This window comes from Malaya genurostris, chromosome 3 (genome assembly GCF_030247185.1).
Source record: "Malaya genurostris strain Urasoe2022 chromosome 3, Malgen_1.1, whole genome shotgun sequence".
NCBI lineage: Eukaryota > Metazoa > Arthropoda > Insecta > Diptera > Culicidae > Malaya > Malaya genurostris.
This window is the reverse complement of record NC_080572.1, coordinates 170,642,858-170,658,037: the sequence shown is the minus strand read 5'-3', so window position 1 is coordinate 170,658,037 and position 15,180 is coordinate 170,642,858. Positions and strand designations below refer to the sequence as shown.

Below are 15,180 nucleotides of genomic sequence, written 5' to 3'. Positions count from 1 at the left end.
ATTTTACTAAATTATCTCTTCATTCAATTTCCGGCTTCTGAGAAAAGTTTTTTTCTTCGATGTAATCGCTTGTCCTTTAACATTATAAATTGAATGATAAAAATCAACTATTGTGCAAATCCGTTAATATTACAAAGTTAATAACAGAGATAACATATATCGGTAGATTGAATAAATAGTAAAAAAATACTTGTTTGTTTGATAAATTAATATTTTTTTCTCGGTAGTCGGTTGCCCAGATCAACCAATATAACTAATTAAAAATTTTAATAAATATTTAAAATAATAAAGCGAAAATAATTCACTACAATGAATCAACTATATTGTCTAAATCCTATTCAATCGTTTATTTTGTAACAGGTAATTCCATTTAGAAAAAATAGGGAAGTTTTTATTCGTTACGCGATAGTATTTGAAATTTTCCTTTAGTTTTCACGAATAAGAACTCGGGAAGCCAATAAGTTTAGTGGTGCATCCGAGCATCTTGAAACCAGAACACGCGAATTCTACCATTACTGAAATTTATGCTACCATCACACTAGTAACAACAAGTGTTGGACTAACATCGCTTCCAATTCCTTAGTCATTTTCTCAAGGTTACGTTTCTTAATATCAACATCATGAGCGATGCCGAAAAGCTATACGAACTTTGGGAAGATCATGCCACTCGTGTCGATCCTCGCTCTTCGAATCACACCTTCCAGAGTAATATTGAACAAGAGACAAGAGAGTCCATCACCTACACTAGGACTACAGCAGGTTCGAAGGCGTCCTAGATACTCGGACGTAGCACATCGCACTATCCATCGTTGCTTGGACCAATCGTGTTAGTTTATCCGGAGAACCGTTTTCGTGCATTATCTGCCATAGCTGTTCTCAATCGATTGTGTCGTATGCCTCTTTGAAGTCAATGAACTGATGATGCGTGGATACGTTGTATTCACGACACTTCTAGAGTAATTGTCGTATGTGATCCGTAGTAGTGCGGGTCCTAGGTTAATCACCCTTTTTGTAGATGGAACATACCACTCTTTCCATATACTCTTGCGGTAGAATGTCTTTCTTTCAAATCTTAGAAATCATCCAGCTCTAGCCAGTGCCTCTCCTATAACTATACTATAACGATTCGTAAATTAGATTTGCGTTTTTTTTTTCTTTTTTTCTAAATGACGGTTTGACAGTTCATAATTTCAAAACCAAACTCAGGATTTTTGTATGGGATCATAATACATTTCATTTGAATCTCTATTGATGAAAATCGGCACAGAAATCTCTGAGATATCGGAGTGAGCTCCGTTCGGGAATATTTGGTACTTCCGGAACCGGTAGTCGACAAAGTCCAGCCAGAAACTAAGCACTGTGGAAGAATTTTTATGAATATTTATACTTTGAATGACGGTCTGAAATTTTTTACATTCATCACCCTATAATTCCATGAACAGGAAGTCCGTTCCGGATGAAATTATACGCTAATTTCAAGTACTATAAGAACTTTGAAGTTAGGTTTGTGAAAATCGGTCTCACTATTTTCTGAAAAAATATTTCCGGAACTGGAAATTGATTTTTTTGTCAACTGTCAAGCTAATGAACAATTTTCGAATAAATTGCAGCTCTTACCTGATGATTCAAGAGAAACATCCTTGAAATCGAATTTTTTACCTTAATTATCATGTATTTTCGAAATCGGAGGTCCTGCCTTATTATTATTACCCCCGCGGATGGCCTACAGAGCAGTGTAGTTTCTCGGCTGGGTGTGCGGCAGCGGCCGGGTGGTCCGGGCCGTGGATGCTGAGTCTTCACCGAGATTCTGAAAAAGAAGAAAGAGGAGGAGAGATGGGGTAGTTGAGGAGAGTTTAGTTGGGAGGGGAAGATACTAAATTTGGTTTAGGAGGCGGGCGTCTTTAAGGAAAAGGATTAGGGTAGTTTCGGAGACGGGATCTTCGAAACTGTACTGATTACTATCCCTTCCTATTCATAGGTCTTACTTAACATTGTGGTCCCATACAAAACTCCCGAATTTTATCCGGGGATCCGATTTCCGGTTTCGATATTAGAGAGTAGTAATGTTGCATAAACTTTCAAACCGTCCTTTCGAGAGACTATGCAAAAATTTTACTCAAAACTGTTTCAATTTTTAGATTTTGTTTGTTGATGGTCGGACCGACTTTAGTTACACTGCACACATAGAAAAGATCGTGTAAATTTAGCTCTCCAGAGAACGACATATTCAAGCATCAAAAATGACTCACTTTTACAATGTAACACATGTGTCGTATGTGGATTTGTGTCACTTGTAAATTTTGATAATTTTTTGCTGTGCGGTTCCCGGATTACGATTCTAGTGGCACTTGAAATACTGGAAATAATTTAATTTTCTCAGAGATTGCTTAAGCGATTTGAGAACTGTATTTCAATTTGTACTAAGCTATTTAAATTTATAGCCTAGTTGATGCCCAAACTTTTTTTTTTCTTTCAATAGACAAGAAAAGTATTATACTTTAGAATATTAGTAATATAAGAATGGTATCATTACACCACAAGGTGGATTATAATAGGCTTTTATGAAACTTTTCGTCAAGTGAACATATCAGAGTAAACGAAAAGTGTTAACGGTGCATCTCATCGTTTCGGGAGCCGTGTTTGCTGAATATTTATCATTCAATATCATTTCTTCACACTAAATGATTCATGTTTTACAATTTTGTACTCTTCTTGCCCATAGTGTTTTTGTTCCAATTTGCAACCGCCGTCTGTCTTGATAACTTTAGTGAGATATAGGTGTGGTATTACATTGCGGTGTGGACCTTAACCTTATGTTTCAAAAGTCTTCAAAGGACAACAAAAAGATTAAGAAACCCTTTAAGGCGGAGTTCAAATATAAATTGAATGACAGAAAAAAGTGTTTCTCGTTCTCTTGATGAAACGAGTGTAACGTAATCACAGCAGTCAAAATTTCGGCGTTTTGTTGAAACATACACCCCTGCCGGTTATTAAATTGTCAAATAAATTGTGTACAGGGATGATAGCAAAAACAAACCCCGCTCAAAATACTCAAAAACTAGTCGTCTTTCTCTCTACCGTCACGGTTGTGTTCGTGAGTAAGCCTTTTTCAATTGATTAGAAAATAGTATTGCAGTGGTGTGAATCATAAGTACTGACTGTGTTTTGCTCTGAAGAATTGCCATTGTTTAATGTGAATAATGAGTTTTGGTTTCGTGGAAGTTGAACTTCGAGTCTTGTTTGAATATGCTTCAATTGCACGAAAAATGACATTCCAAGAAGCTAATTAATATAGAAATTTTCGGTCTAACTCGGTGACTAGATAGATAATTCTCGGCTGTACGAAAAATGTGTCAAGCTAGATTTGAAAACTGTGTGTTACAGTTTTATTTGTAAATGACTTCAAACCATTCGAAACATAGATCGAGACTTATTAGTAAATGGCGATTGATTCCACACAATATTACTGTACAATCTCTGCTAAAAAAAATTAAGCCATGTCCGTATTGCTATGATTTTACGGATTTTGTATCGTTGTATCAGTATCTAGGTGTAGAATATACAACAAACACCAAACATGTCAATGTAAACTCAAATACGATAACATTATAATGAGTCTGCGGTGGTTGGCTCAATATTTATGCTGCTACAAAAATTGTCACTGCAGTATTTGGCGGACTCACAACGACAATGAATCTTTCATTGTATGTAAGAGAAGGTAAACCTTTTTTCAATCGACATCAGAGAATGTGAACTTAAGGTAAAGGTCTTTCGCGAGAGGTTTCGTGACAATTGTGATAAGATATGTGTTTATCGTGTTAGATTATAGACACTTTTAGCTGCGTTTTATGTTTTATTTTGATGGAATACTGGGAAGAGAAACGATCAAATTACCTTATGAAGCTACATTACAAAATGAAGTGATTGTTATATTTAATCTATATATAATGGAAAATCTTTATATAATTGAATAAACCTCTACGAATGGACCTTCTGGTTAGAGCAAACTATTAAACCGTTAATTTTTTTTCTATTGCAGGAAAAAATGGCTACCGACTCAATTGAGAAAACTATCACACGGAAAATCTGATAAACTACCACCGGTAGATAAGCCGCTTATTAGCAAGAAAAACTCAGATAAAAAAGTCAAGGTAACAGAGAACATAACATAATCTAAATTGTGATTATCAATCATTTTTTTTAATATTCGAAACTAGGACAAACCACAGGAGGAAGTAGAACCATCAACGGCTGTCTCTCAGAATGAGCTAGAAGCCGAAGAAGAGCCCACAATCGAGTTGCCTCCACCGATGAAACCAATCCAGGACGCAACCACGGCACTGACCGGTACACCATCGTCCACCCTTTCCACGACAGAGGATCAGTCTTGTACGAGTGCCAAAATTACAAAAGCTTTATCACTTAAGTCGCTCGAAGAACCATCGGCGGTTGTCAATCAAACCGCCGATATGGCTGAGATTGAGCGAATAGTTAAGGAGAAAGTCCAGAGTTTTCGCTATCTGGAAAACGATTCCACAATCACTAGTATTGGTGAAGGAAATAGCAGCAGTGCGGGTGGAGTAGGTCCATTGGAATGTTCGACCGTCGGAGTACCACTAGTGAGTAATGGAGAAAGTTGCAGTAGCGCCGGCATGATTGGAAACTCTATTCTCGCAAAACCGGCAATTTCACCTCAGTTTTCCGAGAATGAGAACAACGATGAAAATTTGGCAGATGAGCAGGGCATCGAAGACATTTTGCGGAAACGAATGTTCGCTTTACGTGAGCTAGTTACCACTGAAGAAGCTTACGTCAATGATCTTTCGCAAATTGTCAATGGGTAAGTGTAATGTTTAGCAGTCTACTACTACTTTTCAGTATACTTCTTGATGGCTTGTACTAGGAATCAATAAGGCTTTGAGCAAATATTCAAAAGTATATCCGTCTAGCATTGCAAGAGAATGACTTTACTGATTACTGTTTTACTACCAACATTTGGTGCATTGATTCATTTAAAATGAAATTTGAAGCCCTTGCTCAATCCCAGAGATTATTAGTAAGTTTCGAAACAGAAATATTCGCACCTTATTTATTAGAACGAGAACGTAACTTCAAATTCATTATTTCGAGATTACTGGAGATTCCAAAATATCGTGATCTATTGAAACCTGACGAGACCATAAACTACAGTCTGTTAACATACTAGTTATAAAAATATATCCTTAACCGTACCATAACGCATATGTTTCACACAAATTGCTCTGTGATATCGACGGCAATTACATCGCAATATGTTGTTCGTATTTCGAGTAATCCGTAAAATAAGAAAAGTGGTTTGAACAAGGATGGAAACTGCCTACCGTTTTTGTTTTGTTTGTTGTCTGTTTACCTACATTTACGTTTTCTGTTATTCGTACTGTACCTGGTGCTGTATCAAAACTAAAATTTTATTACAGTAGGCGAGCAAAGCAGTACCGCGTTAAAAAGCTACAGCCGAAATCACAGCCGCTTGAAGTAGGTATAGCAATTCTGACTTTCTACATTTTATTGTCGCTTTGTAGAATGACGCGCTAGTTAATAGCGGAAACGAAAAACAGTAAGCACTTCTCGTAGCTTATATTCTTCGTTACTTAAATGATGGTTTTCGTTTATTCAGAATGCTAATGAAGTATTATTATTAGTATCATTGAAAAAACAAATTCTTCAGTTTTGCGAATTTTTTTTACGCGGATTTTCATAGTTGCGCGTTTTTTTTCGTGGTACCTATCCCCCGCGATTAATCGCCCTTTTTCTGAATAACGTCGTATTGGTTTTTCGATCGAATATGGTTCGGTCGAATCCTAGGTACCTTTGATTTTGCTAGCGTTATAAGGAATACGAATGAAATACGATAAAAAAAAACGATACGTCGTTATTCAGAATAAGGGCGAATAACTTTTCTCTTTTACATGAAATTTATCAATATTGGTGATAATTTCCATATAGTTGAGCTTCTGCTGTGCTGTGGAGTCGAATAAGGAGTTTGTAAATGCTTGGTGTCGTTGTAACAACCGTGCAGAGTAGGGTAAGGCAAGGTTGTTTGCGAAAAAAATGGAAAGGTTCATTTTCGCACTCCACCAAACTTTTCGTGTTTCTTTTGGGTTTCATAGAAACTATGCAAATTTGTAGCTCGATCTATATTTTCGCACGTGGTTTAAAGTTTGTATGAGATTTAATATGGAGACTCGTCTAGAAATCACCCTACGGACTCTAAAAAGCATCGTATGTGTCGGAAATTTAACGAAGAATCTTCGGAAACCGCAAACCAATCTGACATGTGTAGAAAAAGTTATTAGAAGAAAACCGACACAAGGTCCGAACAATGGCTTATTCCTTAATATATTTAGTACCACTGCTAAACGGACGTGTGGACGTAAAATCATTTGAATTTCTTTTATTATGCTTACGGTTGATATGAGTTGTTTGATGTTTTCACGATAATTAAATTTCCGTCACCTGCGCTGATTTGTACAGTATACAGGGAGATCTCCAGACGATTTTTTTTGTGTAAAAAGCTTGTTTCTTCATACTAAATCCCTCATTTTCAAGGTGACATTAGGAAAAATTTTAATAAAATGTACCCAACGTTTATTGCCTAACATGTACGTTGTGTAGCAGTAGAACGGGTTTGCTAAATTTTAGGCATATGTACTAGAGATGGACAAAATAGATCATTTCAAAGAACCGCTTAGAATTAAATCGTTCTACCGAGAGAACTAGTTTTCCTGAACCATTCATTCGTTCTTCAGAAATTTTGCATGTTTCTGAGAAAACCATGCAAGAGCAAATGATTATATTTCGTTGGTAACAACAAACTCTTTAATAGTGAATTGCAGTTACTTTTTTACATGCACTTTTTCAGAGGTCACTAATATATGCAATTACAGTTTTTAATACACTTTCTTATGGAATGCAATCACTTTTACTTCTGTTGAAATCATCTGAAATTATAGTTCTTAAACAAAGAAGTTTTGTTCACCCATTCTTCCAGAAGAATTAGTTCTTTTGAATCGTATTTGCACGCGAATTACCACAATATAAACAGGTTGTATGACAAATTGATGCACCCAAGGATGGCTTTTATCGTATCAAAGAACGCTCTCTAGATACTCTTCACATCAATCAGTGCCATCAAAGGAGACGGATATCATCGCAGCAACAAAAATCGGAATGGTTTATTTAACATATAATGGACACCAGTGCAAGAGCGAATTTCTCTCGATAACCTGTCTGAGAATCAAAGGTTAGCACGCTGCTGTGGGGATTCTATTTGAAGCAACAAACGGTCGCTTATTCTCGTTTCGCGATCCGATTCTGTATGGGCAGTGGATAATTGCGATCCTTTTACTATTGCTGCTTATTCTAACTGTGTGCATACAACCTTTGTATAAGTTGTGTCTATGAAAATGTATGTGAATGCTCCACACAAGGGCTTAGAAATATTGCAACCTAGTATGAGAATCATCAAGTCGAATCATCGATTCGATTTTCTGCGATAATTGTCAACTTGCGATTCTGTCTTGGTAAATTCCACACAGCACCGATCATTATCAGACTGTAATTTTTTTTAAGGGCTGTGAAATACTCAGAGTATGAAGTGGAGCGAAGAAATGTAGAAAAATTCTCTCACGGTTCATGCATTGAGAGACACGAGTTCTTGTAGCATCTTCTACCGGATTGAAAATGTTGTATACAATATAGAGCAATATCGAACAGCTTCTGTCAAATTATCGGCAATCACCAACACTGGATGTACCCAATGGCGTTGTGCACTACTAAGGGGGTATGAAACTAACAATGAAACGATGATATATACTTTTGGAAGGGGATTTTTTATTAAACTTATTTCGTATACTCGATACAATAGATGAATGCACGATACAATAGAAGAATGCACGATACAATAGAAGAATACACGTAAAAAAAAACACACCGACGTTGCAACTGAGACAGCAATTTATTTTCAACTGCCATAAGCATAAGCCACTGATGCCTTTCCTAACGGGGTGCACACAAGTTTTCACATGCCATCCCAAGTAGCAAATGTAACTTATCGAAATTTCAAGATGTTCTACAATTGTTTTAGAACTATTATTTATGTTATCAATGTTCAGAAAGATTTTTAAACATATTAAAATTGATTATGCAATTTATCCTTGTAAAGTTTCACAATACTACCGAAAAAATCACTGTAGAACTACTTCCAGTACGTCTAAATCAACTATGCAGCAGATCACCAACTTGTCTATATTGCACTAACAGTTCTAGAAGTTTTGTTAAAAATTTCACATCGTCATGTAAAATGGAAGTAACTACACCAATTGTGCAACTTATAAACAAATTTCCAAATTGTATTGGACACAAAATATGTCGAAATGAAAACTGTATTGTTACTTAATTCAACTAGTTTGTTTAAAATCAAAACAAAACGTGTAATATTTCTCTCTGAAATATTCACATGTTAATGTATACCGTTATTCAAATAATAGAAATCAATACGTTGCGTGAACCATTTTCTATTCAACTCACTGTTACCATCGATGCCATATTAGAAAAAATTGAATAAAAATTCATTTCGAGATTTTTCAGGCTCAATAAAACATTAGTTCGATCAAAACCGTCTGGAAATTTTAGGTATGTTTGAATATACATAATTCAAACATCATTCCGATGATTCTCTTTAAAAATACTAGATTGTTATTTTCACAGAAGTTGGTGTACAATAATCAAAACACGTTAATTCAAAGACGCTTGAAAATTTCATGCGTACGAATACATGTTTCACCATAAAAAAGCTGTTCGTTGTCGATTTTTCATTTACAAAAACACGAAAGATCAATTCTACAACATGTAGCATTATCATTTTTCATGTGCAGGTTGTTTTACAAGATCCATGTTTGTGTTAAGAACAGTTGTATTGAAAATCAAATGTGAAACTTATTTATTAGAACTTAGGTTTGTTATGTTTTTGTAAACGTCATTCCATTTCTTGTTTACAGTAGGTAGTAGTTTTCACGAGTTTCACAATTGTTTTTTCGCTGATTTTATGACTGCCTCTGTGATGGGATCGACGCATGAGTTTTGTATCAGTTGCACAATAATTGTGAATAAATGTTCGTAATAACGGAAGAACTTAAAGATATGTTGCACAACACAGAAAATTGCGCTTTTTCCATAACACAACAGTTACAAGAATAGTTATATAAACTTACTTGATAAATTGCACAATCAGTAGAAAAATACAGGACAGCAACTTAACATGCTACTTGGGATACGTGGGTGAGAGAACAAAAAATCTCAGAACTGAGTCGAGTAATTTTTTATTTTCAGTAACCTATATGCACGGAATAGACACTAACACAGCGACAAAAGAACGACTTGAAATTTCAAGTTGAATGTATATGAGATGTGTGTAAATACACGCAATTTCGGTGCACAAGGCAAAGTGCTTGAGTTCAGAGCGCCATGTACTAGCTACGGCAATGCGATATGAAAAGATCGTTTATATTCGGTACCAATCGACCAGCTTTCAAATAAATTGAAAATCTAAAAAAATAATTCAATGTTAAAAGTAAAAAAACAGTCATGTGCGCTCAGTACAAACCGGTAACCAAACCCCCTAGAAGACTGAAAAAAATTAATCCCCAACAAGTGGTCCTTTTATAATGTGATTTTTTCTGGCTTGGGATTTCTGTTTAAAACTTGAATTAAGGAATATAGAAAAAAAATTGCTAAATATAGCCGGAAATTTTTTATTTCGCAAACCGGAAAATTGAGATCGACAGATCGAGTAGATACTCTCCACCTTGTAATAGTTGGATAAAGGTTAGCTAAGAATACCGTAATAATCGGAAAAGAAAGTGAGGAAAGAGAATCTGTCATATGCACTTAGGACCTAATCTAATTTATCAAGATATAATATTGATGCATCAATGATCTCGCAATCGAATGGGCCAGAAAGAGTCTCGTTTCAATTGTTTCTGATAATGACTTTTGTTGATAAAATTTGTACACAGTTTTATCTACTCAACTTGATGCGTAGGAGTATTTTCAGTGACAGGTCGTAAATCATAATAATGTTTACCGAGTTGAACATGTTCAACTATTTCTAATTTCATTGTATGCATCACGTAGAACATTGTGAAAAGAGTTCCTATTAAAATCGATTAGTTCAATTTATCGATTGGTGTGCCTGAATCATTGATGTTCGTAATGAAGCTTCCGAACAACTAATTGGTTACCAGAAAAAAACAGACCTTATTAATTGCAATTTCATTGAATCGATCTCGAACTTTCTTTACATTTAGCTACATTGCGGAAATTCGAAATCCGAATAGTACTGTGCTGATCCCGGATGACTTGAAGGGAGGCAAGGAACGGATGGTTTTTGGCAACATTGAAGCAATCTACGAGTGGCACCGAGAGTAAGCCGAAATATACCCATCTTATTAGACACTTTTTTCAAATAACTCTTTTTCTAATGTTCCATTCAGTTACTTTTTGAAGTCGCTACAGAGGTGTCTGTTGAATCCACATGAGCTCGGACCGTTGATTAAACGAAGTGAGCGGAAATTGCATATGTACGTTGTGTATTGTCAGAACAAGCCAGTGTCCGAACACATTGTGCAGGAGCACATGAGTTATTTTGATGAATTACGCTTAAAATTAAAGTATAAATTATGTGTAAGTATTTTTTGTTTGATATCAGTATGGTGTTGTCGCGTTAAAACAAGTTTTATCGTTTCAGTTAGGAGATATGCTCATTAAACCTGTCCAAAGAATAATGAAGTACGAGTTACTGTTGAAAGATATCCTGAAGCATACTCAGAGGGCCGGTCTCACCGAGGAGATTCCAGGATTGAAAGATGCAATGCATATAATGCGAGTAGTTCCTAAGGCGGCCAATGATATGATGGATGTTGGTCGATTGCAAAAATTTGAGGTAGTTCACCATATTAAAAAATGTACTTACTCGACGGTGTAAACAATGCCGCTTTATTTTCTATCTAGGGAAAAATTACGGCACAGGGCAAGCTACTGCTGCACGGTCCGCTTTATTGTGTCGAAGGTGCCAGTAGTAGTGATAAGAATTCGTACAACACTCAAAAACCGAAGGAACTGCATGTGTTCTTGTTCGAACAGAACATTATCTTCGCGGAAATCATCGGTAAAAAGACGCAGTTCACTAGTCCGAGCTACATTTACAAGGCACACATACAGGTATGTCAAACTGGTTCAAAACAGGCAGAATAATTCAACAAATATTTTTTTTTCTAGGTCAACAAAATGACTTTGCAGGATTTATCCGACCAAACCAACGGTAATCGATTTTCGCTTTGCTCAATCGATCCACAGCGCACCAGTCTTAGTTTTATTTGTACCGCGCCAACGATCGAGCTGCATACTGAGTGGCTCAACACCATACGCAACATTCTGCAGACGCAGAACGACTTTCTCAAAGCAATACAAAGTCCTATCGCCTATCAAAAGGAGCTAACGAAGGACTCATAAGAAGCAAACAAAAAAAAAAACACACTTAAACGGAATGATACAAATAGAACAACATATGCTGAAGCGTAATTTTATCAGTTTCATTTAAGTGAACACATCTATTTACAACCGTTTAGAACAAACAGCTCTAGAGTAAGCGTTTAACGGAAATAGGGCAAGGAAAAATTATATCGAACATTATCGTTCCGATACTAACAAAGTCAGCAGACGACTCACATGATGACAATGTGAAGAAAAAATCAAACCAATTTCATGAAAGGAAACCAACAAATTTTAGGTAAGGAAGTAATAAATAATTTGTAATTATTATTATTATTATATATAGCAAACGATTATGATAAATGGATAAAGTGATGCAGACAAAAATAAATTCATTCTTTATTGAAGAAATTAATTGTCAAAATTTGAAATAGAATGATAAATCAGATGCTTACCAAAAAATGGTGATTTGTGGCAAATTGAACAAAAAAAATGTAATAATGAACTCTACACTATTATATTCGCGAATGATATAACAAAAGAACAACAAACAACAGTTAGAATATTGCAGCAGTAACAAAACTATCAAACTTGGGTAACAAAATATATTTTATTAACATGGTTATATTCAGAAGGTAAGGCAAACACAGAAACCAGAGCAAAGCGAACAGGATTAACTAAAATTATAGCACAGTAATAGAATTAGACTAGCAACATAAACCAGAACTATCACATGGTGATCATGTTATGTTGGCGAAGAATCTAGCAAAAAGGCGCGAACGGACCGCAGTCAAGATAGGAGCATATTTTTCGATAATTTTGAAACTGAAAGCTGCTGATTAGCGTTTGGCCTTTTATTTTATTACGATCGATTCGTTTTTGGTTAGCAGTATTTATCGGCAGCAGCTAATACAATAACGATATTTTTTCGCAACGTCCATACAATGATAGAACGAATTGACTGTTTATTTTCTGTTCTATTAAGTATTACCTCCTGAACTGTACTGAGTATGCATCGGTTGATACATATTTTTATTTCCCGCTAACGCCAATCGTCGTGGCCTCTTTCTATGCAAGAGGGTGGTAGCATTTTCTAGCTCGTATGTGTGAGTGTGAGTGGAGCAACTTTTTTTTCTGGTGTACTGAAATTTCATGAGATAAGTCATTAACCTACTGAAAAGTATTACGATTTCTTGTTGAACCCGTAACTTGACTGAGATTTTTATTTGAACTTTTGAACTTTGAAACCGTTTTTCCTAGCTTAATTGAAAAAACTCGAATGGATCAAAAAAATATTAAAACAATCTTACAATCATCTCTCGAAAGCTTATATTTGAAATTCCATGCAGACTTCCTGAACAACAATGAACGCAATTTTTTCTTAGTTATTCTAACTATTTAAACAAGTAACTACTACTGTGGCTGTCTCCGTATAATTGCCACCAAACATTCATTCTGAAAAAAAAAATTAATGTGCTTTAATCGAGCCAAAAATTAGTCGATTTTTATGCTAGGGTTGTTTATCAGACCGTCACCGGTTGCGTGTGTACTGTATTGGGACATATATGTAATGATGACTTCTAAGTCTAAAATCTCATGTTTACTATCCAGAAGAAACACACTCCGCTTACACGAACAAATAATTAATTCATTTTATTGAACTGTGATTACACATGAAATCAGACGAGTGAAAATCAATTTCTTATTTGCGATAAATTTCCGCACGGATATGAGTTGTGAATATAGGTAGGGGCGAGATGATCCCGGAGTGCAGTGAGAAAATCTTTGGTCAAAATTCTATACTTTGATTTCAAGTTGCGTTGTTACTGAATGATGGTAGCAAAAGGACAAATTGAATACAGGAAGATTTTGTGGATTAAATCAGAACGGAAAGAAGACCGCGGAGAATGTTCACAGATGAGAGTTCTGTAAAAATTTGTGTGATAATATTTACTAGTAATATGTTATGTTTAATTTATAAATTTATCCTAATTATAAATTATGGTCACCCAATTCGCTATACAAAAGAAAATAAAAAGGATAAACCGGTATAAGATTCTATGAATTATGAAGAATCTTCGTGCATATATGAAAAAGTTATGTGACAAACAGTGAATAAAAATGCATGAAAATCATTCAAAGTAACTCGTCGATGTTGTTTAATATTTTCCTGTAAACATATCCAAAATGTTTGAATCCCTTACTCATATCCCCCATAAGTTCAAAATAATCATGGTATTCAAAAGAGGCAAAAACACCGGGCTGAGTAAAACGATCGATTACCAATCCAATTATGTTGTTTATTTAACCTCGGAGGTTAAAATCTGTATAATCAAGGAAAAATAATTGGAAAACTACTTTAATTTGTAACGTTCAGTGATATAGGATGCTCCTCAGATCCTGCTGAGACGCTCCTCCGCTAACTGATAGCATACTATACTAGATAAGTTAGTGTTTAGTTCTAGTGTTTCATTAGATGAGTTAGTGTTTGTGAACAGAACTAAAAAAAATGAATTGTAAATATTTAATTTATATGCGGCGCATATGCGGTGAATTGTAAATATTTAATTTATTTAACGACCCACGCGTGGTTGTAGTCACTACTAAACGACAACAACAACAACAGTTTCTGCTATGCACTGTTCAATTGAAGACGAAACATTCAACAGTACACAGGTTGGCATTGATCCACTCCGCAAATCTACCGTAATATTTCGGTTCACTTCCACAATCCTCAAAATTATCAGTACTAGTATACATTTCAACAATAGCACACAACATTTCAATATTGATTGGTATAGGGGAATTCACGCGTTTTTTATAACGGCCAATAAGCCATCCATCAACATTCACTTTGAAGAGTAATTTCGAATGACTCGGCACTCGCTGAGAGTAAGTCATAATAGTAAACGGCAGGAAAAAGTTTTCTCTTTCGTCTGGTCTTAAATTTAATACTCTATTCATTCATAGCTTTCTTTCTTAAGTGGGAGTTGACAGGTTGCTTATTGGCCGTTCTAAAAAAACGCGTGAATTGTACCAATAGTCATCTCATTAGTCGAGTCAGCATATTATTTTGCTTTTTACTCAGCTTACAAACAACGGATTGGGTATTGACTTTCCCAAGAAATCATAGCTCTCATTACCAGGCATCACTACACGGTGAAAACCAAGTGGAGTGATTGTGACTTTGATGAACTTGATGTTTTATGAATATAACGTCACCAACATTTTGTACGACAAATGATTTTTTTCACTACAGTCATCACTACACTGTACCTGATACTGGTAATAGGTATAATCAAGTGAAGTGATATGTGAGTGGAAGTTATTGTGGAAGTGAGAACGGTAAGGGACCGTTCATAAACCACGTAGACTCACTGGGGGGAGCGGGGAGTCTGACAAAAGTTTACGTTTGTCTACGAGGGGGGAGGGGGGGGGGGGGGGGGGTGTTTGCCTTCATGCAATTTACTTAGTTTAATTAGCCGGCCGCGCGTTTCCTTCGATTGATCAAAAAGACTGTTGAAATTGTGTATTCAACCAAATGCTTGAGAGCAGAATTGCAATTTGTCACGTCGAATAACCTTGACACACTGACAAAAACATCGTCGACTGGAATCTGTACTGTGAAAGTGATTTTCAAATGAGATACTC

General features: G+C 35.6%; 1 protein-coding gene across 3 annotated transcripts in view; it reads left to right on the top strand.

Annotated features, from left to right (window-relative positions):
• The window catches only part of LOC131437159 (triple functional domain protein), a 181,212-nt gene extending 167,538 nt beyond the window's left edge, over positions 1–13,674 (top strand). For all 3 annotated transcript variants that reach the window (XM_058606325.1, XM_058606327.1, XM_058606326.1), the window contains 7 exons: positions 4,040–4,151; positions 4,218–4,840; positions 10,347–10,463; positions 10,533–10,722; positions 10,787–10,981; positions 11,050–11,259; positions 11,317–13,674. In XM_058606325.1, coding sequence (XP_058462308.1) covers positions 4,040–4,151; positions 4,218–4,840; positions 10,347–10,463; positions 10,533–10,722; positions 10,787–10,981; positions 11,050–11,259; positions 11,317–11,550 — 1,681 coding nt within the window. In that variant the 3' untranslated portion in view covers positions 11,551–13,674. The remainder of the gene's footprint in view (positions 1–4,039; positions 4,152–4,217; positions 4,841–10,346; positions 10,464–10,532; positions 10,723–10,786; positions 10,982–11,049; positions 11,260–11,316) is intronic.
• The last annotated feature ends 1,506 nt before the right edge of the window (positions 13,675–15,180 follow it).